This window comes from Ammospiza caudacuta, chromosome 5 (genome assembly GCF_027887145.1).
Source record: "Ammospiza caudacuta isolate bAmmCau1 chromosome 5, bAmmCau1.pri, whole genome shotgun sequence".
Classification (NCBI taxonomy): Eukaryota; Metazoa; Chordata; class Aves; order Passeriformes; family Passerellidae; genus Ammospiza; species Ammospiza caudacuta.
In genome coordinates, this window is record NC_080597.1 from 75,866,282 (window position 1) to 75,888,304 (window position 22,023).

Below are 22,023 nucleotides of genomic sequence, written 5' to 3' on the forward strand. Positions count from 1 at the left end.
GCACCCACAGCAGCGCTTGCTGTGCAATTACATGTCACCATATACAAATGACAGGGCAGTTACAGGAACTTTACCAATTATAGGGAAATTGCACCCACTATGCTGAAGAGGTTTTCGTTCAGACACAGCTCAGGAACACAAGAACAAGAGGGAAAGTTACTCAAATTGACTAGAACTGCTACAGGCATTTGGATTTTAGGTCTGTAGTTTAAGCACCAGTTCAAGGACTGGTGTCAAGTTTCCAGAGTGCTGCAGAATCTTAATGGAGTACAGACTTTTTATGCCTGCATTTATGTTCCTGCTCTGCTGTGAGTGTGAGGCTCCCCAACAGTCCACTCCACGCTCCTCCATGTCGTAAAATTTGCAATTTCCTGAAGAGGAGGCTGCCTTTCTTGCAGAGAGCAACAGGTTCCTTCAGTTTTCAGAGCTGGGTGATTGTCAGTAATTGTGGATAAAAGGAATTGTGCTGCAAATTTGTGCTATAAATGTAGCATCCTCCAAGTTCTGCCTTTTTAAGTACCCAAAGATGTGCACAAGCTAAATCCATTAGTGAGCCCCTACATTTTCTAGGCTCAGTATTACAAAATTTAAATAATTCTGGCTGCTTTCCTTTATTTTTTTGTCACACCTCAGAGATGCAGAGCCCTGCTTTCAGCTGACCCTGTCACAGCCATGGTGACACCATTGCAAAGATTGTTTTTCATTTGTTCTCCATCTCTGGTTCCCATTTTTGCTGGGACTGCTCTGGAAGCAGCACTGGGCTGTTGTGGGCTCTGAGCAACCTACTCCGGTCTCTGTCCATGGCAGGGGGTGGAACTGGATGAGCTTTAAGGTCTTTTCTAACCAAACCATTCTAAGATGCTGTGATTAAGTGAAATTGCTCATTTCTCCATGAAGGAAAGGGATATTGTGATTTAAGTGGTATTTCCATTGCCTTGGTTAGACCCCAGAAGTCTGAGAAGGGACAGTACCTCCAGGAGCAATGCAGACCGAGATAATAAAACATAATAAATAAAATATTCCATTCATGGAGATCTTCCCATCTCAAATCTCAAACATCCCTGTGACAGCAAAATCTCCCTTTTGCGTATTTGTGGAAAATGTGTATTTTATGATAGGCTTTTCACAAATATTAAAATTAATATTACATGTGTTGTGTTAGAAAGTTATGCTGTGTTAATTCTCTTAAGTAGTGTGTTAAATATAGTTTTAGGTTATAACAAAATGTTCAAATAGAAACTATGCTATGTAAGATACTTTTTTTCTAAAGAAAGGACTCATACCAAGATACCAGCCATGGGACACCTGAATCTTTCAGAGGAAGAGAATTTATTGCTCCATTATCAGGAGAAATGAACTTCTTCCTGCCTCGCTCAGCTCTGAAGATACTGTCAGGATTCAGAGGAAGAAGCTGACCCTGGCCAGACAGAATCCTGTGTTTGAATGGAATTTATGCATCATGTATGAGATGTATGAATATGCAACAGGTTATTGTTTTTAAGGGTTAATCCTCTGTTAACGTGGGTCCTTTTTTGGGCTTGTGCTGCCCAGAAAAGGTACCCAGACGTCCCTAACTCTTTGTTTCTATTGTCTCATATTGTCCTAATCCAAATTGTCCAATTATTATTCTAATTATATTACTATTTTTATAACCATTTTATTACTATTAAACCTTTAAAATTTTAACAAGTGATCGGCGTTTTTCACAATATTGCATTTCCTTCTCTCCAGAAAATTTCCAGCATCACAACTCCAAATCCCAGCACTCCAAACCATGCAGGTGGGGTGAAAAGCACACCCCAGAGCTGTGTGGCCACTGAGGTTCATTCCTACGAGCCAGAAGGATGGATGTGAGCTGAAGAGCAGCAAGTGTGACTGTAAAAGGTGTAAAAGGAAGCTGAGCTCTCCTGTGGTCCCATAAACTTCCCCTTGCTGGCTCAGAGGATCGTGTGGCTGCGGCGTTGAGGGATAAACAGAGGAATATAATCTCTGTGCCTCTCAGATCACTGCTTTGAAAAATTCACTTAAAATTTTTCACACCCCCAAAAAAAAAAAAGAGATTATCGAGTGTGGAGACTCTGCCTTTGAAACTGGCATGGGCTGTTGGGTAAATAAGCATTTAGGGATTTTTCAAAAGGGAAGTATTGATCAAATAAGCTGCTGGAGCTCTTCTGTAAGAACTTATTCCAGCAGCAAAGCTCGGCTACACACCTGAAACACAGCAGCACTGGTATATATATACCTGAAATGGGGAGAATGAGTCCCAGAGAGAGGAAATCTTAGGTGAAAAGGGGTTTTGTGTAAGCAGAAAGACACCTTTGAGAGAAGGTGCTGCATTTATCCTAAAGGATGTCCCTGATCAGCCCTCTCATTCCTATTGAACACACACCAGCACCTGGTCAGATAAAGTCTGGCTGCCTCCCTTTGATGGCACCACCAGCAATTCACTGCTGCTGCAATCACAATTGCTATAATTATTATTTTGTTACACAGGGAAACAAAAAAATTAAAAAAAAACATCATTTGGGCTGCAAAGTGGCACCCGTGCCAGCAGCGCTGCAGAAATGAAATAACAAAGCTGCTTTGCATGCAGGCAACACCTTCACCCCGAGAGCCCTGAGCCTCTTAAAAGCATTAATTAAGCCTCACCACGGTCCTGCAAAGGTGATTTAAGTGCTGTAATGAGTGAGATGTATGTGCTGCTGGAAAGGGTGAGAGAGCTTGGCTCGCTCAACAAATAACAGGGTGGAGATCCTGCATCAGGGAGAATGGAGATGTGTCTGGTGCCATCATCTCACAGAAGATGCACTTAAAGAGGCCTGGTTATCAGTTTGAACAACAAACTAAAGCACTCGAGCCCTGAAAGGGAAAATCTCCAGCTTGTAGCTGCTTATCTGGGCAGATCCTGGTGCTTGAGGAATTCAGAGCGTTTGTACCAGGCAGTGTCAATTCACTGGAATTCCAACTGCTCCCGAATCTGGAAGCAGGACTGAGCAGCTGGGAGGCTGCAGGGACACCATCACAGTCACAGCCCGGTGTTGCCTGGAGTGGGATCCCCACCAACAGCTCCAACCCAAGAGTGCTGGGTTGTCAATGAGATATTTTCTGAAAAATCCATTTGCCAGAATTTTTCTCCTGAGAAAAAAAATTGTAAACAATAACTATCTGATGTCTGTGGAATGTGGTCTGGAGGCTGTTTACCAACAGGTGCATATTTGATTGGTCACATGTGATTTGTTTTTACTTGATGATCAATCCCAGTCCAGCTGTGTCAGACTCTCTGGTCAGTCATGGGTTTTTATTATCATTCCTTTCTAGCCTTCTGATGTCTCCTTTCTCTTTCTTTAGTACACTTTTAGTATATCATTTTCTTTTAATATATATCATAAAATAATAAATCAGCCTTCTGAAACATGGAGTCAAGATTCTCATCTCTTCCCTCGTCCTGGGGACCCTCAAACACCACCACACCGGGTCATTCCCTCATTAGGAGGAGTGAATTTTTATTATTTCCTGCTGCACATTCCCTCACTCTGCCTCTCCCACTCTCTCTCCTTGTCTAAATACGTGCCTGGCTAATATAGCTGGTTTACAGGATAAATCAGCTGTACAAATCCTATTCTATTTTGGATCACTGACAACGACGAGGTAATGACATTGAAACAGGGAAATGCAACGTACTCCTCTAATGTCACCCACATGTTCCATCAGCTGCACCAGCTCCCAGTGCTGCATGGAGGAAACAGAGCAAACTCTGTCTTTACCATTTAGCTCCAGTCCTATCTGGCTGTTTTGCCTTTCCTAGTGTTGAGTATTTCTTTAAATAAAGGATCACAGGATGATTTGGCTTGACAGAGATTTTAAAGACCAGTCAGTCCCACCCCGTGCCATGAGCAGGGACATTTTCACTGAATCAGGGTGTTCAAAGCCTCATCCAGACTGGCCTTGAGCACTTCCAGAGATGGAACTCCAGCTCCATCCTGAACTGGATGCACCAGCTGCACAACCAGGTCTGTGCCGACTCTGCAAACACCAAATTTTGTCCTAAAGTTGTTGCTAGGTTACCCAAATATTGTCCCATGTCGCAGACATCTTTTATGGAAAATTCTTTCCTTAGGATTTTCCTCCTGAGAAGCTGAGAGGCCTCAGGAACAAAATGCAAACATTGATTATCTGCTGCTGTGGAATGCAACAGGTGCATCTGGGATTGGTCTCATGTGGTTGTTTCTAATTAATGGCCAATCACAGCCCAGCTGGCTCGGACAGAGAGCTGAGCCACAAACCTTTGTTATCATTCTTTTCTATTCTATTCTTAGCTTAGCTAGCCTTCTGATGAAATCCTTTCTTCTATTCTCCTAGTATAGTTTTAATATAATATATATAATAAAATAATAAATCAGCCTTCTGAAACATGGAGTCAGATCCTCGTCTCTTCCCTCAAGCTGAGACCCCTGTGAACATGGTCACAGTCCCATTCTCAGTAAAATGCTTCTCAAACAAACTCAGAGCAAAAACTCTATCCTCCAACAGCAAAGCCGTGCAGGTGCCAGGCTGGGAGTGTCTGGGGCAGAAATATGGTCAGATGTGATTCAGGCATCTCTCTGTGAGTAAAACATCTTTTTTCATCTCCATCTCCACTCTATCCACTCTTCAAATATATGTGTTACCCTACCAGGTACAATAGGAACCCATCCATGCAATTTGGATAAATAGAGATATTTCAAGGAGGGAAAAAACAGATAAGTCTTATGTTATAATCCTGGAATATCAATAAATAGACACACACATCAGGTCGCTCCCGGAGGCTGAATATCTTCACTGAGCCTCCAAGTTCTGAGACAGAGCCTGCACTGTGTTTCACCCCCACAGCCCCACTGGCATCAGGAGAGTGAAGGAGGAAGGGTCTGTGCAGGATTTATCCCAGAGAGCAAAGCTGAATCCAGCACCCCCTCGACCCCCTCCTCAACAGAATGGGCATTGTACAACCGCCCCTGCTCCGGCTGCTTTAAATAGCAGCAGCCTCACCAAGGGAGATGGAGTCATTTTGCTTCTGGCTCTTCCAGGACATCTGGGGTTTGCTTTCTCTGCAATTTCTTTTTTTCTAATTTAAAAAAAACCACCCTCTTGCACAAGTCTCTTGGCCTGCCAGGCGACCTCCTGGCGAGGCAAGGCGAGGTCAGCTTTGCAAAGTCCTGGCGAGAGGGAGAATGTGAGCAGATCACGTGGAGGCCTCCAAAAATGCAAAGCTGAGCCACAGACAACCTCAGGGCTCGACCACAGAAGAAAACAGCTTGGGTTTCTGGCAGGGGAAGAAGCAAAGAGCAGTTCCCAGGAATAAATCTAATTGTGCATGTGGCGGGGAGGTGGTGCAGGGAGGGTCTGGGACTCTGCTCACCTGCACACCAGGGAGCTGCAGCACCTGGGCTGATGCTGAGCTGCCTGAAGAGCCAAGTGGTGCAGGGATGAGAGGGATGCTGGGGGAGGGAGCTGTGCCTGGGATATCTCAGACCCAGCAGCTCTGCCCTCAATTGTTACAGACATCTTTTATGAAAAATCTTTTCTTTAGGATTTTTCCTCCTGAGAAGCTGACAGGCCTCAGGAACAAAATGTAAACAATGATTATCTGCTGCTGTGGAATGCAACAGGTGCATCTGGGATTGATCCATATTGGTTGTTTCTAATTAATGGCCAATCACAGCCAGCTGGCTCAGACAGAGAGCCTGAGCCACAAACCTTTGTTATCATTCTTTCTTTTTCTATTCTTAGCCAGCCTTCTGATGAAATCCTTTCTTCTGTTCTTTTAGAATAGTTTAAATATAATATATATCATAAAATAATAAGTCAGCCTTCTGAAACATGGAATCAGATCCTCATCTCTTCCCTCATCCTCAGACCCCTGTGAGCACCATCACACTCAATGAACATTTTGTGTGAGCGGGGTCACCCCGACGTGAGAGAGCAGCTCTGTGAGAGGGTTTGGCACCCAGCCACTTTCAGGCACAGGCTTTCCTCCTGGTTTGTGCTTTGGAAGGAAATAAAAGGGTTTGAGAAGGTTGTTTCCAATGCATATTCGGGTTTTTCCCCCCAGGACAATGAGGATTTGTGAAGGAGAGGTTTCGGGGTGGGGATGTTTCATGGTGAAGGTAATTAATTACTGCCAGAATTACTTCTGCACCCACTGGTCAGGCAGTATCCTTTCAAGGACAGGTGTTTAATACTGAGAAACCTACTTAATACCTCAAATACAATCATCCTCTCCACTCAATTAGGCCCTGATTTACAGCCCTTAAGTGCAAGCTTCTGTTGATGTAGGGGATTAAGAGTTTTTGTTTTGCTCTCCCCCAGAGCACCCGAAGCCCCTTTTCTCCCTGCCTGGAGTGCAGAGCACTTTGCAGAGGCAGGGACCTGTCCTCATCCCTGCTGGCTGAAAGCAGAGAGAACCATCCCCCAGGGCAAAGAGATGAACCCACACTCTGCCTGAGCTCACCCCACACTGGGGAGGATTTCCCAATCCCAGTTCAGAGGGCCAGGACCTTACTGGGAGCACTGGAGACATGAACTCAGTTGCTTTCCAAAGGGCACAGCCCCAGACATCTCTGGCCACTTCCACCACAACCCTGACAAATACCAGCTGTGTATCTCCCTGAGCTGCCTCCTGTGGGGAAAAAGCTGGAATTTCTCTCTGTGGAAGTTTTTCACCCCGGAGCAGAGCCAGCTTTGCAGGGGAGGTGATGGAGATGGAAGATGCAGGGGGAGATTTGCAAATCCCAGAGCTCAGCTGCAGAAATCCTGAGCCAGAGCCCTACCTGTTGGATTAAACCCTTTTCAGACCCAGAGATGGGGCAATGAGAGACATTTCAAAACTTTTATTCCATTTTCAGTCTCATGAGAAGGGTGAGACAACACACATGTCATAATTCACCCCATCACAATGAGAAGTGATTGTGTCCCTCTTCCTCCCCAGCTCAGATCCCCCCCTCTCCAGCCCCAGTGTCACCAGGAGGACACTTGTCACCCCTTATCACAGCTGCTGGGCCAGCACCAGCTCTGCACACCCAGCATCCAACACAAACTGATGTGAGCAAGTGCACAAACACAGATCTGGCAGCCACCAGCCTGTTTGCTCCAGCGAGCATTCCCAGAGAGGCATTACAGCATTGCTCAGGGTACTGCCCTCCCAAAAACTGAACTTTATCGTTTTTGTGGGGGTTTCCTGCTCTTATTTGCATTTTCAAAGGAAGAAATGCTGTTAAAAATTGACCAAGAATTGACCTCAGCTGTCCACAAACCCTTTGAATCAGAAACTCCAGCCTGTAAAATTTGGAATAAAGACGTGCACAAAACTTGTGCATGATCTGTCCAGCTGGGATGTCACTGTGATATTTTATGAAAAATCCCTTCACCAGGATTTCTTCTCCTGGGAAGATGAGAAGCCTCAGCTGCTCCATGTTTTATTCCTCTAGAATGTGATTTAAAGAATTGTTTACCCAGCATGTGAATTGTTTGTACTTAATGACCAATCACCATCAGCTGTGTCAGACTCTAGTCTGTCACAGGTTTTATTATTCATTCTTGTTAAGCCTTCTGATGTCCCTTTCTCTTTCTTTAATATAATTTTAGAATATAATAGAATATATGATATGATATTATATGGTAAATATGATAATATAATATAATATAATATAATATAATATAATATAATATAATATAATATAATATAATATAATTAATATAATATAATATAATCGCCTTCTAAGAACTTGGAATCAGATTCTCATTCTCACCTCGTCCTGGGGACACAACACCATAACACTGGGATGAGCAAAAAGTGCTGTTGTGCAAGCAGCAGTGGCACTGACACACACAGGGATTTATTTAGGATAGTCCAGCTGGCAAACAGGGAGACTTTGAGGTGAAATAAAGCTGATAACTCATCCCTGGGATTGATCCATGCCCCTGGGAAAGAGTCAGGCTCACGTCCTCACCAGTGCAGCCAGGAGAAATGGGCAGGGCTGCCAAACCCCATGGATCTCCTTCCTCACCTTCCTCTTCCCAAGGACTCATCAAAAGCTAACACTCCTTTCCCACAACCTTTCATTTTTAAGGGAAAATGGGAAAAATGACAGATAGGGGTGGCAATTCCTGCTTTTTTGCTTGTAAAGTGATTTTTCCCCTCAAAACACCCCTTATTTCTAGCAGCTCCAACTGGTCCTTCTTTCTAATTGACCCTGTTCTTCTGCCCACCATGCCAGAGAGAAATAAAAGAGCAAGGGAGATATTTCCAATTCCTGCAACAGATGGGCAAAGCACCAAGATCCAGGAGACCCTGGGCCATAAATTGAGGGGTTTTGCCTTAGCAAGCCCCCCTGTAAAACAGCCTGCTGCTGCTCCCCATCCTGGTGTCTCAGAGGTGCTCTGTGCCCTGTGACCACCAGGAATGGTGAACACAAGCCTGGGAGGAAGAGGAACATGAAACAGGCTGAAAAATCCATCCCTGTTAACACCAGTGATTGCAAAGAGAAGCCCTGGAGAAAGAAGAATATAAAATAGACTGAAAAACCCAAAATCTCAGCCATCTCTCCCCCTTCCCAGGAGTCAAGCTGACTGTCCCATCCCTTACACAAAGTCTGTCCACCACCTGAGCTGGAAATGCCTTTCCTAACCTGGTGGGATGGAGCAGGAGGGACCCCAAAGGTGATCCCCAAGGAGCAGGCAGTGTTCATCCCAGTGCTGCTAAAGGAAAATGTCTGTGCACCCAGCTGGCCTCCAAACATGACCAAATCCAAAAACGAATCCCAAAACTCCTCCTGAATGCAGATAAGCCCCATGAGAACAGCAGGGATGGGCAGGGGATGTAGGGAAAACAGGAGAGAGCAGGAGGAGCCCATTTGAGGAACAAATGCATGGAGGTGGTGCAGGACTCCCAGAGATTTCCCCAGCAGCATCTGCAGAGAGGTTTTGGGGAGTTACCAACAGCCACAGGAAGCCTTCACAGCCAAGTCACTCGTCAGACAATGGCTTGGGACCCAAACATCCACTTCTGGTAGCAAACTGTTGGGAAAATATTGCCCAGCTCTTCACACAAGGGCTTTTGTTGGCCAGTGAGCTCTGAAAACATTTCTGTTCTCCCCCAAGTGACAGCGCTGCCATGAAAAACAGGAAGAGACTGAATGCAGCAATTTAAACAGTCAAACCCCATTTCCTGCCAAAAGGAAAGGGAAACACCAGCAAAAGGCAGAGGCCAGGCAGGAGTTGGGGACTGACACTTGGATTATCTTGGGCAGATATTGGTGGAAGCTGCAGTGGTGGAGGTGACAGCGTTTCATGACAGGGACTGGAGTCTCTTAGGCTGGGAGGTGGGTGAGGATGAGGATGAGGATGAGGATGAGGATGAGGATGAGGATGAGGATGAGGATGAGGACGAGGACGAGGATGAGGATGAGGAGGAGTCAGGATCAGCCAGGAGAGCAGCCCTGGGATGTGAGCCAGGGTCACACACCAGCAGCACCCCGGGTTTGGGACTTCCTTTCCAGCCAAAGTTCCAGCAGGATTCCTGCTCCTCTGCTCTCCCCACAGCCCTGACACCCCCAGGCTGCTTTGGGGTCAGTCTCCAGTACCCTCCTCTTCTTCATCCACTTTTTGTCTCACAGCTTTCACCTGCTTGGTCCCCAGGGTACAGGGGAAGGCTCCCCTGCCTCCTCTGCTGAGCATCCCAGGAGGGGAACTCTCACCGGGCTTTAAAATGCACCCAATAATCTAATTTCATCGTGATGACAATCAACAAATCCCCCAGTGATCAACTCCTGTACAGAAATTACACATTTACATCTCCATCCTCCTCTAAAACTGCCTTTTATCCCCTCCCTTTTATTTTTTAAGAAATCCAGCATTTCCCAACACTGTCACAGAACCCCAGAATGGTTGGAAGGGACCCTAAAAGTTCATCCAGCCCAGCCTCCTGCCATGAGCAGGGGTAACTTCAACCAGCTCAGGCTGCCCCATTACCAAATTTATGAAGGACACTGAAACCACAGCCTTCTTTACCCAACATGAAGCTGCTTTTCTGTTTTGATAAACCTTTTTTTTTCCCATCCAGAGCAGCCCTGCCTCTGCTAACACCCTGCTTGTCCACAGGGTTTGAAGGTGCCCTCTGACTGTATAAGCAGGAAGGGTTTCAGCATCCAGAGAGGAGATTTAGATTTCACATGAGGGAAAGCTTCAGCACAGCACAGACAGATTTTAGGGAGAGAGAGGAATCTCCATAGCCAGAGGTTAAGAACAGGTGAGACAAACATCTGTCAGAAGCGTTATAAGTAGGGCAGAAGGGCAAATCAGATGACCTCAGAAGAATCCTTTTTTTCCCAGCCTCATTTTTCTCTGATTATATGAATTTCTAAGCATTTGGGGTCAAGTGTACTGCTTAAATATCAGCTATTATCCTGCTTTTGCAGAGAGGTATTACCTGAGACCATTCATCACCTGAGTGAACATCAACAATTTGCAAATCAACTGCCCAGACATAAAAATCTGTCATTGTTTTCGATTTATGCTGAAGATGAATGGGAGGACAGCTGTAACACAGAGATGGGAGAAGAATGAACACTGAGGATTCTCCATTTATCACTGGACTTTCACCTTTCCCACTCTAGAAATTCTGCTACCACACTGCTGACATCTACAACAGGGACTTGGGGGCAACCACAGGCTCATCACAGAGTTATTTTGGTTTTGTCTTTGCCTTGACCTTTGCAAACCAAACTGGAACAAGCCTCCAGGACATCCAACCCTGCAGGACATCTGGGGACTCAATGCCTCCTGCTGAACACTGACCATGAGACAAAGTTTGTCCGGCCAAGGTCTTTCCTGACCTCAACTCTCTCAGCTCCAGATGTAACCAAGCTGCCTGACCAGGGGAGCTACAGAATCTGCTGCTGGGGACCAGAGCATTGTTCCCCCACATCCCTGGAATTATTCGTGTGCAGAGTTGTGCTGGGAATGGTCCCCAGGAGGTTTCTCTAGCCCCGAAATAGCCTTGAGCAAGGATTACACCAAGGAAGGAGCGGAAGTATCCTGTCACGTGGATCCCCTTTGAGTCAGTTATTGCCTGGTTAGAAATACTAGAAAAAATAGAAGAATGTTTGTTACTAAAACAAATTGGTGTCTTGATAGGCAAGGACAGAGCAGTGAAAGCAGCTCCTCGGTCCTACAAAGAATCACAGAATGGTTTGGGTTGAAAAGGATCTTAAATCCCATCCAGTGCCACCCCCTGCCGTGGGCAGGGACACCTTCCACTATCCCAGGTTGCTCCAAGCCCCATCCAGCCTGGCCTTGGACACTTCCAGGGATCCAAGGACAGCCACAGCTTCTCTGGGGAAGCTGTTCCAATGCCTCCCTACCCTCTGTGTAAAGAATTTCTCCCTGACACCAAATCCAAATCTCTCCTCTGTCCCTTTGGAATGCTCAGTGCCCACCACTGGACCTGTTCTCATACAGGATTTTAGCTGCCAGCAAAGCTGAAATTCATTTCCAGCCTGGACCATAGGCAGGTCAAGGCTCTGTTTGCACCAGCAGAGAAACATTTGACATCCCACAAAGGCAGGGAAAGGCTCACTGATGGCTCAGTGATTGCTTTTAGAGCTGCCTCTAACACATGTGTGAGTGGCTGAGCAGCAGTGCTGGGGCTTGGCTGGCAAGCAGGACACCAGCAGAGGAGAGCAGGCTCTCACAGACACACATCCAGCCTCCAAAACACTTCACCAACCACCAAATATTTTCCAAGCTTAGCAGCTGGACTCTGCAGCCCCTTTCAGCAGCCAAGTCACTAATACCCCTTCCCTCAGGCAGCGCAGCTGATCTCAGGCAGGGCTTGCCAGCAGCTCTAAGCAGGCTCATTTAAGGGGAGTTCAGCCTACTTAGTTACACACTTCAGACTTGCTGCTTTTAATTCAAGCATCTCCAGGTCCTTTTGCAGTGCCTCTGATTCACAGTGAAGATGTACACTCATAAATATGCTCTGACACTTTTCCTCACCGTGTCCTCTCTCTAAGCTCTGCACTCCTGTCCCTGCTCAGTCTGACACCAGTTTTCCTGGTTTGGGACTCACCCCATGGGACACAAGAAAGCTCTGTTGGCTTTTTTTGCTCCTGTCTAAAGCCATAGAAAGCAGGACTGAGAGGTTTCAGGCCTCCTAATTGGAGAGGTCCAGCACTGCAAAACGTTAGTGTGGAGCACAAGCAGAGCAAATATGCAAATGCATGGAGAGGCTTAAGAGCCCAGGAAGGAAACTCCAGTGGGAAGCTCCCAGCTTAAATCTAAAGGCAGCTCTTTGAATGTGCACAGGCCTTGAGGCTAAACAAAAAAATCAAAGCCAGATTTGGGCACAGCCTTTCTCCCTGCGCAATGCTCCACAGGGAGATTTGAGGGTCTAGGCAGAGGAGATCCCAACTGAAATCAAGGATTTGTCCCTTTGCTGTGGGAGAATGAGAGCAGGGCAAGGTCAAGCAAGGACACTGAGGGGTGTAAAGGGGAATTAGGGCAGAATAAGGCAGGAGCAGTGTCCTTGCAATGAGACTGCCATCCACATTCCTCATGGGCCATCCTTGGAGCATCAGGAGAACCCCCCAGCTACCAAGGCTGGAGCACCAAGGAGAAATCCCATATCCTGAGCACTGCCTGCCTGGAGATTTTGGGCAGGAAAGCACTCTGGCATTTCTCCCTATTCCCTTTGCTCAGACTGGAACTGACCTCTCACTTGAAAGAGCTCATTAAGGGTGGCAATCAAAGTCTGGGGAGCAGCTCCTGCAGCCCTGGGCTGTAATGCCCCTGTCTGTGCCTGCCATCAAAGCCAGCCCTGTGCACATTCCCGCAGTGGCACTCAGAATAAACCGAGGCAATTTCTTCAGACCGTTTGTAGGTCAGACAGACCAGCCTCTTCCCCAATCCTGCCCTTAAATCTTGCAGTGTTTAATCCTTGATCTGCAGCCAGGCCTTAATTTCTCAGTGCAGAACTGGCTGGAGACCGGAAGGTGATGGGCTTTGATGGTTAATGGCCAGTGCTTCTCAGTCCTGGATGAAATGAAGCCCTGGCTTCAGAAAGTCTCCTGAATAAATCCTGCCCCAGCTACAGCCCAGGGAAGCAAAAGGACACCAGCACACACAGAAACTGGCACAAGCTGTGACATTTCTAGGTCTTGTTTTGGTTTAGGTTTGAGCTGAGAGTGCACCTGGGTCTAAGTGATTTCACCCCTGTGATTTGCACCATGACGTAACCTTCACCAGCTTGTCCATGAGCTAATTGGGGCATGAACTGGTTAAATTGGGTGGTGTGGTGAGCTGGAGGCAGAGCCAGCACTGGGACAAGGATTTGCACCATGAAGTAACTACAACAGGTATATTCCTCCCAAATATTCCAAGGCCCCTTGCTTTAGCTCATCAGCAAACACAGAATTTCTGCTTGTTCTGATACCTTCACCAGCTTGTCCATGAGCTAACTGGGGGCATGAACTGGTTAAATTGGGTGGTGTGGTGAGCTGGAGGCAGAGCCAGCACTGGGACAAGGCAGTCTCAGCTCCTTGGCCTCTGCTTTAAGGTTGGTTATTTGAAGACAAGACCTGTTGGTTATTTGAAGACAAGACCTGTTGGTTATCAGAAGACAAGACCTGTTGACAGTTGAGGAGGGCAAAGGGGTGCTCAGGGGCTCACTTACCGCGCTGCTACAGGGAATGTCCTTGACCTTGAGCCAGGCCAGATCTAACGTCCCCTCTCCCCTGTAGCAGGACTGAAGCCTGTCCTTGATGCGGTCGTTGATGTTCTTCAGGACAAAGATGCAAAGAGCAGACTCATCCAAGGACTTCATCTTCCTTTTCTGCCCCTTGGAGAAGACTGTGAAGAGGATATCATCCTCAGGGCCAACCCCCAGAGACCTGGCCAGGATGGCTCCAGCCTTGGACAGGTAGGCAGCCTGCAGCAATCGATATTCCACCCCGTTCTTCTCACAGCCAATGGGCACCTCCACGTAGGAGTTGAAGGCCGTATCCTCCTTACAAAGCCTCACCAGCTTGGAGGTATAAACCTGCTCCTTCGTGGTGGAGCCGGGTGGGGAGATCATCTCGGGCTGCAGAGTCAGGAAGTAGACAAAGTTCCCGCTGCTGAAGCCGTAGATGTAGTAGATATCAAAGTCGGGGATGATGGTAAAGGTGTCTGAGGGGATCTTGATCATGGAGGCCACAAACTCATCATGAAAGACATATGCAAACATCCCATCAGCCTCAGAGTTCTTGGTGAGCTTCCTGCTGGAGATGGTGGGGAAATACTCCGGCTTGCCGTCCACGGCCGTGGCGATGAACAGCTTGTCGTCCATGTTGCTGTAAGAAACAATGACTCCAAAAACAGAGCCACTCTCGTTCACCCCAGAGAGGTAATGCTCCTTCTTGTGGAAGGGCTCTCCCAGCTTGAAGAGGTCATCCAGCCTCAGGAGCTTGCAGATGCCCTGGTACAGGCTCCCACAGGCTATCAACCGATTCTCCTTGTAGTCTATGAGGAGCATTTTGTTTATGTTGTTGGTGGGCGTCAAGGGTTCGTTGCAGGTTTGGACTATCCTGGGAGGATAACACTTGGGATTGTCATCATCAGGACCAGTCTCATGGGTCACCAGGACCTTCAGGTCACTGGAGAGTTTGTAGATCCTGTTGACGGCCCCCAAGTAAATGTGCCCAGTCCTTTCGTCCACCACCAAGTGGTTGAAGTTTCCCTCTGCTTGCTCTGCAGTGAAGGTGATGAAGGGCCTCTTTGGATGGGGGGGCTGCTGTCTGCCCAGAGGTGACACTGTGGTGGACAGCAGGAGGTGGGAAACCAGGCAAGTCCATTTCCACATGGCCGGCGACATGATTAGAGAGGTTTGTATTCCCAAGGCAACAAGGATTAGAAGCTGTACAACTCAAAACGCCAATTCCCTGGCAGATTCTGTCCTACAAGCAGAGAAAAAAGAAAACAAAAGTGCATTACTACGGAGTATTCCTTCCTCCTCCCTCCTTCACAACCATGCCATCATCAGAGCGTATTTAATTGCTAATCCTCCCTTTCTCCACTCTGAGCTCTCTACTTAAAACCAGCACAAAGGGAACCCTCCTGACAGAAAAGATGCTGGGAGAAAAAGCAGAAATCACACAGCAGAGTAATAAATCAGCACCCTTTCCCTCTCCATTACACACCCACATGCCCCACGGTGCAGCACAAATATTGACTGCAAGTGCAGAAGGGTAATGGTAAAAACATCACCCAGCATTGCTGCCTGCACTGCCAGCATCAGCCCAGCTGTGGATTTGCTATCTGAGACGCCAGAACTGGAGAAGGATTATTGTCCTGCTCTTCTGGATGAGGCGCTGAAGCCTGGAGAAGGTCAGGGATCTGCCTACAGGGATGGGGCCAGATGGATGCTGAGCTCTCCTGCAGCCCTTGAAGTTTGCCAGGAAGGAGCCTGCTCTGGTGTGACATTAACATCCTTTCAGGGAGATCCCAGCCCAGAACAGCTCTGTTTGAGCAGGAGCTCTGTGAATCCAGATCAAAGCGGCCTCACAGCAGCCCAGCCTGCAGTACAGACCCAGGGGTTGTGGTGTGCCAGCTGTCACTGCCACATCTGCAAAGGGCTGGGACCAAGAGGGTCACTGAATGTCCTCTCTGCCCTGGGCTCTCACCACAAACCACTCTCCAACCACTTCACAGCCAAGGGAATATCATCTAAAAGAGATCCAGCTCTCCTCGGGATCTCAGCTGAGTGAGGAGAAAGGGGTTGCTTATCCACCAGCAGTGATAAAGCCTAAAGCACCGTGAAGGAGGAAAAACAACAACCCAAGAAACACCCTGGTACCTTTCCAGAGAGAAGGAAAAGGCTGTCCTTGCACCACTCAGTCCCTTAAAATCTCCCAGGTTTTGACTATGGTGATGGAAGCAGTGTGAGGTTCAAACATTTGGTGGGCACATCCCCAAGCCCCATGGAAACACCTCTTCCTACTCAGCACATCCATCTGCTTCCTTTACCTCCACTTTTTTGGTTGCTTCTGTACTAGGAACAGCTTTACCCCTTCATGGCCTCACAGAGCATGTGGGACATGGAGTTCTACCAGCTCAGGCCTCACAAGCCAAGCTCCTCACTGAGCGCTGACCACACAAACCTGGTGGCCAGGCCCTTCATCTCTCTGTCATCCAGATGAGAACATCACAAAGCTGCTCTTGATTTTAGAAAGGACACAAGCCAAACACAGCTCCACTCCCACCGTGTCCCAGCCCCTCTGTCACAGAGTGACTTTGCTGAAATCAGGGGTGTCATCAGGGATGACAGACAGGCTGGCACAAGTAGGAGGCAAGGAAAAAATCCCTGCGTGCAGATCCCAGCAGGGAGGAAGATGTGACAGTGACACAGGCCTGGATGTGCAGCTTTTTCAGATCTCTGCAGTTCTGCTAACGCCAGTAAAACTGAAAAATTTACTTCAGAAATAATAGGAAGAATAAACCCCACATTCTTTTGACCCATAGGCTGATTAGATCCTGTCACCGTGATATTTTCTGGAAAATCCCTTTGCCAGGATTTTTCTCCTGAGAAGCTGAGAAGCCTCAAAAAATAAATATAAGCAATAATTATCTGATTGCTTTGGAATGTGGTCTGGGCGTTGTTTACCAACAGGTGCATCTTTGATTGGTTCCATGTGAATTATTTTTAATTAATGACCAATCACCATCAGCTGTGTCAGACTGAGTAGTCAGTCACAAGCTTTCATTATCATTCTTGTTTAGCCTTCTGATGTATCTTTCTCTTTTGTATAGTTTTAGTATATAATTTCTTTTAATATAATATCATAAAATAATAAATCACCCTTCTGAAACATGGAGTCACAAATTCTCATCTCTCACCTCATCCTGGGGACTTCACAACACCTCAAGATCTGATAGTGGAAAGGGTAAGTCTGGGCTTGTAGAGCAGCCACCACTTTTATGCCACCACAAATATTTCAAAATTCTCTCACAGCAGCCAGAATTCCCAGTCTGTTGTAGCATCACCTTCACCTCCTGCTGCCCTCCCTGCTGCAGCAGCCGCAGGCATTGCATGGATGATGGACAAAGGTCAGCCCACATTTGCTTTAGTCATGTTTACCCTGTTCTGCTTTGCCTCTCTGGTCAAGCAAATATTTAATAAAACCAAGCTTATAGTGCAGAGTTTGCAGGACTGGCTCTGCAGGGATAGGCAGGCTGGTCACGTAGGCTGTTAATAACCTTTATAATGATGGATAGAGCAGTGGTGGGATGAGCTCTCCCCCCACAACCATTCCTCCTTCAAAAGGGCCCATCCTTGAGGGAGCAGCAGAAGAGGAAAGCTGTCCCTGTTTGAGCCCTGTGTTCAGAAGCATCACGTGGCGACCCTGAACACCAGCTCCCGTCACTGATGAGTTATGATCCACCTTTCTAACAGGCACTGGTTTGATCAGGAGCTAGGCAGATCTAGGGAGAAATTATTCTTTTCAAGTACTAAAAAGGTACCTGTTTTACCCCTCTACTTTACTGTATTTTGCTCTGCAGAGTCAGCAGAGCTGCAGGGAAATGGGAACTGCTGCAATCTCAATGCTGATACTGAGCAGCCCCTCTGTCCAAAATTCATCACAGCACCTGCAAAAATGGGATAAAATCTGCCAATTCAAGCAAACAGCCAAGACAAAATGAGAAGAGACAGGCTCCAGACAGAAATTCTTCGAGGTCCATGCAGGTGAGAATTGATTTGAGGTCACACTATCACTTGCAGAGGAAAGGAATGATGAGAACCTTGCTAGATCCCTTCCAACCCAAACCCTTCTGTGATCCCTGCAGGAAAAGACAGCAAATTTGGTCTGGACACCAGAGAGACTCCAGTGAGAAACTCCAGGAAGGAGTTACGGTATTTTGCTATATTTTACTGTGTTTTGCTCTGCAGAGTCAGCAGAGCTGCAGGAAAACGAGAACTGCTGCAATCCCAGGACTGATACCAAGCAGCCCCTCTGTCCAAAATTCATCACAGTACCAGGACACAGCACCTGCCCACTAAAACAAACAGCCAACACAAAATGAGAAGAGACAGGCTCCAGACATAAATTCTTCTAGGCCCATCCAGGTGAGAATTGATTTGAGGTCAGGCTATCACTCACAGGAGAAAGGAGTGGTGAGGAGAACCTTGCTAGATCCCTTCCAACCCAAACCATTCTATGAAAACACAGCAAATTTGATCTGGAGACCAGAGAGATTCCAGTGAGAAACTCCAGGAAGGCTTTATAGCAGGCAAGGATGCTTTCCAAAACACTGAACCTCACAGGGGAGGAAGCTCACCTGTTGAAGAAAGAGCATCAGCAGCCTGAGAGCACCAGGAGCAGCTTTTTGGGACAAAGCAGGGAGAGCCTGGGGCTGTTTTGCCATCTTCCAGCAGCCATCTGAGTGACCCTAGGAGCAGGATTTTCTCTCTGCTTGCTGCTGGCACTCTCTGCTCTCCCATCTGCTCGTGCTGTACCCTCTGTCCTGGAGCCCCAGTCAGTCCTGGAGCCTCATAATTTATAATTTGGCTTAATTAATAAATACCAGCAGAGGTCAGGGGCAAGGAGGCCTGGATGTTTAGCCTGCAGAATAGAGCAGGGTTTGTACAAGCCCTCAGAGGATGCACCAAGGAGAAGGGAATTGTGGATGGGGTTTTTTTTTCCCTGTGTCTGGATGGCAGGAATCACAGCAGCTGGGAAGGCAATAATCACTGCCATGGACATGCAGAGACTACAAGAGAGTAATTATGTTCTAAAAACAAAGCAAATAAACAAAAGGCCACAGCCAGCAAGGGCTGGACTTGGGCTCTGAGCTGGCTGTTTCCAAAATAAACCCAAAGTGCCTTTTCCACTGGGGATGTGGCCAGCAGGGATGCCATGAGCCACCACACAGGGCTCCTGTGTGAGGCCAGGTCACCCCTCAACGTGGCTCCTGCCACATGTCCTCTCCATCAGCACACCCAAGGTCCCTGGGAAGATCACAGAGCAAATCCAGCTGTTTCACACAGCTGTTTCAGAGGTTTCACACCACTGTCTTGCCGGTAGAATCATGACTTTATAGCTTGCAAACAACACATTGCCCAGAAGGTGCCTTGAACTCCCAGAGTTTGGTTTAAATACTGGTTTCCCCCTGGAAAACAGCAAATTATGGTGCTACCCCACAGCCTGGTTACTTTTTCTTTTTGTTCTTATTGAGCATTTCCAGCAAAGGTTTGAGACCACTGAGTTAAAGGTTGCAGTTTGGCTCTCCCCAGGGATCTCCAGGACACAATCCCAAGATTCCAGAACATGAAACTGTGTGGTAAATAGATGGGATTCTGGGCAAAAACAGCTTGGGTGTGAAAGTGTCTCAGAGGAAGAAACACTCCAAATGTCTTTTAACTCTGATTATTAGATGGGAAATTTAGGGAATGATGAATACATCCTCGAAATGCAGCAGTGTGCAAGGGGACAAAGTCAAGGATGAGTTATGCCTGAGGAAGTAGGAATAAATCAGGAATAAAGAGGACACAAAGGACTGATCTGTCAACTGAGAGAGAGGGAAGGACTCGGGAGGAAGTGTACAGGGAGAGGGGAAAGAGAGAGCTGGGTTTTGATTGACAATCTCACAAAATCCATGGTCATGTCCCTAAACTGGAGTCTGAGACAAATCCACCCCACTCCAGTGACAGCTCCTGAAAGGAACACAACACTGGGTGAACATAAGAGCATTTTACCACCAAAGGGGTATATGGGACAGAGGTGATACAGAGACTCCATTGTCAGAGAGCATGAAAAGACACCTTATTAGAAATCTACAGTTTTTGTAGAAACAATGGTGGACCTAAGACCTGATCGGCCTTGGTGAAAGGAATCTTCTCTCACCTATTGGTGATCTATGAACAGCACACTCTGGAGAAGCGTATCTATAAAAAAACCAAATATCTGTTAAAACCCCCTATATTATTTATATTTATATTTATATTTATATTTATATTTATATTTATATTTATATTTATATTTATATTTATATTTATATTTATATTTATATTGTTTTAATATAATTTTTTACAGAAAGATATAATAATTGTTTGAATCCTTCTCTCCAAGTTTCCCACAGCTTCTCACAGTTTCCCGGGAAAATCCTGGGAGAACCGTGTTTCTCTCTGCTCAGAGAACATGTGATTACCACAGCATTTCCTCAGAGACACACACACGCAGCCCTTCTGCCATCGAAGGTGTCAGACAGAGCCACCTCACCAGGTCCCCTGTCACGGCCACGTGTGGCAGCAGGGATGCCACAAAGTCAGCAGGAAGAGCCTGGATACAGAAAGCCATAGAAGCAATCCCACCCTGGGTCTAGCTCAGAGCAAAAAAATACATGTTAAAACTTGAATACAGCCAAAATGAGCTGAAAAACAGCTCTGGGAGGGAGGAAGGGAGGGTGGGAAAACTCAGCACATCCTCATGGATGGGGCCTGGCAGCACCCCAAAGCTCTGGCAGGGTGAGTTGCCCACCTGGCTGGGGGGAAGCCAGGAGCACCCAGGGCTCCTGGGCAGTGCCAGGGTGGTTAGTGAAGCCCAGCTAATGAGGCAGCACGTTCCTGTGTTTGCTTTTCTAAAGCTGTGCTGAGTAGGCCCCAACAAGGGAGGAAATGATGAGGAGGACTCCATCTTATCAGAAGGCTAATTAATTACTTTATTATACTATAATATTCTATATTATATTACACTACATATAAACTGAATCTGTTAAACACTGAACTCTGCACACACTGCACAGAATCTCATGACTGTCCCAACAGTCCCAACACACACACACACATCTGGCCCTGATAGGCCCTGATAGGCCAAAGAAACAAAACACCATCACTTTGAGTAAAAAATCTCCATATTGCATTCTACTTTTGCACAAACACAGGCACGGCAAATGATAAGAATATTCTTGAGAGGAATTGTGCTTTGCTTTTCTCTGTGAAGAGAAATGTGGGGCTACACACTCGGCCCTGACAGGCCAAGGAAACCAAACACCATAACTGTGGGTAAACCATCTCCATATTGCATTCTACTTTTGCACAAACACAGGCACAGCAAATGATAAGAATTGTTTTTCCTTTCTCTGAGGTTCAGAGAATGTGAATCTCAGAAATATTCTTGGGAAGTCGTGCTTTGCTTTTCACTGTGAAGAGAAATGTGGCGACACTTTTCCCACACTCAGGCTTGTGAAAAATGCCAATCACTTGTTTTTAAATTTTAAAAGTTTAATAGTAATAAAATGGTTATAAAAATAGTAATGTAATTAGAGTATGTTTTAATGTAATAAAAGTTTTGGACAATTTGGATTAGGACAATATGAGACAATAGAAACAAAGAGTTACGGATGTCCGGGTACCATTTCTGGGCAAAATAAGCCCAAAAAAGGACCCACATCAATAGAGGATTAACCCTTAAAAACAATAACCTGTTGCATATTCATACACCTCATACATGATGCATAAATTCCATTCAAACACAGGATTTTGTCTGGGCAGTGTCAACTTCTTCCTCTGAATCCTAACTGCATCTTCAGAGCTGAGCAAGGTGGGAAGAAGTTTGTTTCTCCTGCTAATGGAGCAATAAATTCTCTTTCTCTGAAAGATTCAGTTGTCCTGTGGCTGCTATCTCACTGCAAGTCCTTTCTTTAGAAAAGAAAAATGTATCCTACATAGCATAGTTTCTATTTTAACATTTTGTTATAACCTAACGCTATATTTAACACATACTTAAGAAAATTAATACAGCCTAACTTTCAAACACAACACATACAACATTCATTTTAATATTGGTGAAAAGTCAATCATAAAATAGGCATTTTTCACAGGCTGTTCATGCCTGGGATGCAGGAGATGCTGATGAGGCAGACTCCAAGTGCTGGAGCCAGCACAGAGCAATTCAGCACCAAGTGCAGCTACACAATCCCTTTAATCTCATCTAAAGACTTTTGTTCATGGTTTCCTTT

At 46.4% G+C, this 22,023-nt stretch overlaps 1 protein-coding gene across 1 annotated transcript in view; it reads right to left on the reverse strand.

Annotated features, from left to right (window-relative positions):
- The window catches only part of PLXNA4 (plexin A4), a 470,405-nt gene extending 455,521 nt beyond the window's left edge, over positions 1 to 14,884 (reverse strand). Inside the window, exon 1 of the mRNA XM_058804666.1 lies at positions 13,706 to 14,884. Coding sequence (XP_058660649.1) covers positions 13,706 to 14,884 — 1,179 coding nt within the window. The remainder of the gene's footprint in view (positions 1 to 13,705) is intronic.
- Between the last annotated feature and the right edge of the window lie 7,139 nt (positions 14,885 to 22,023).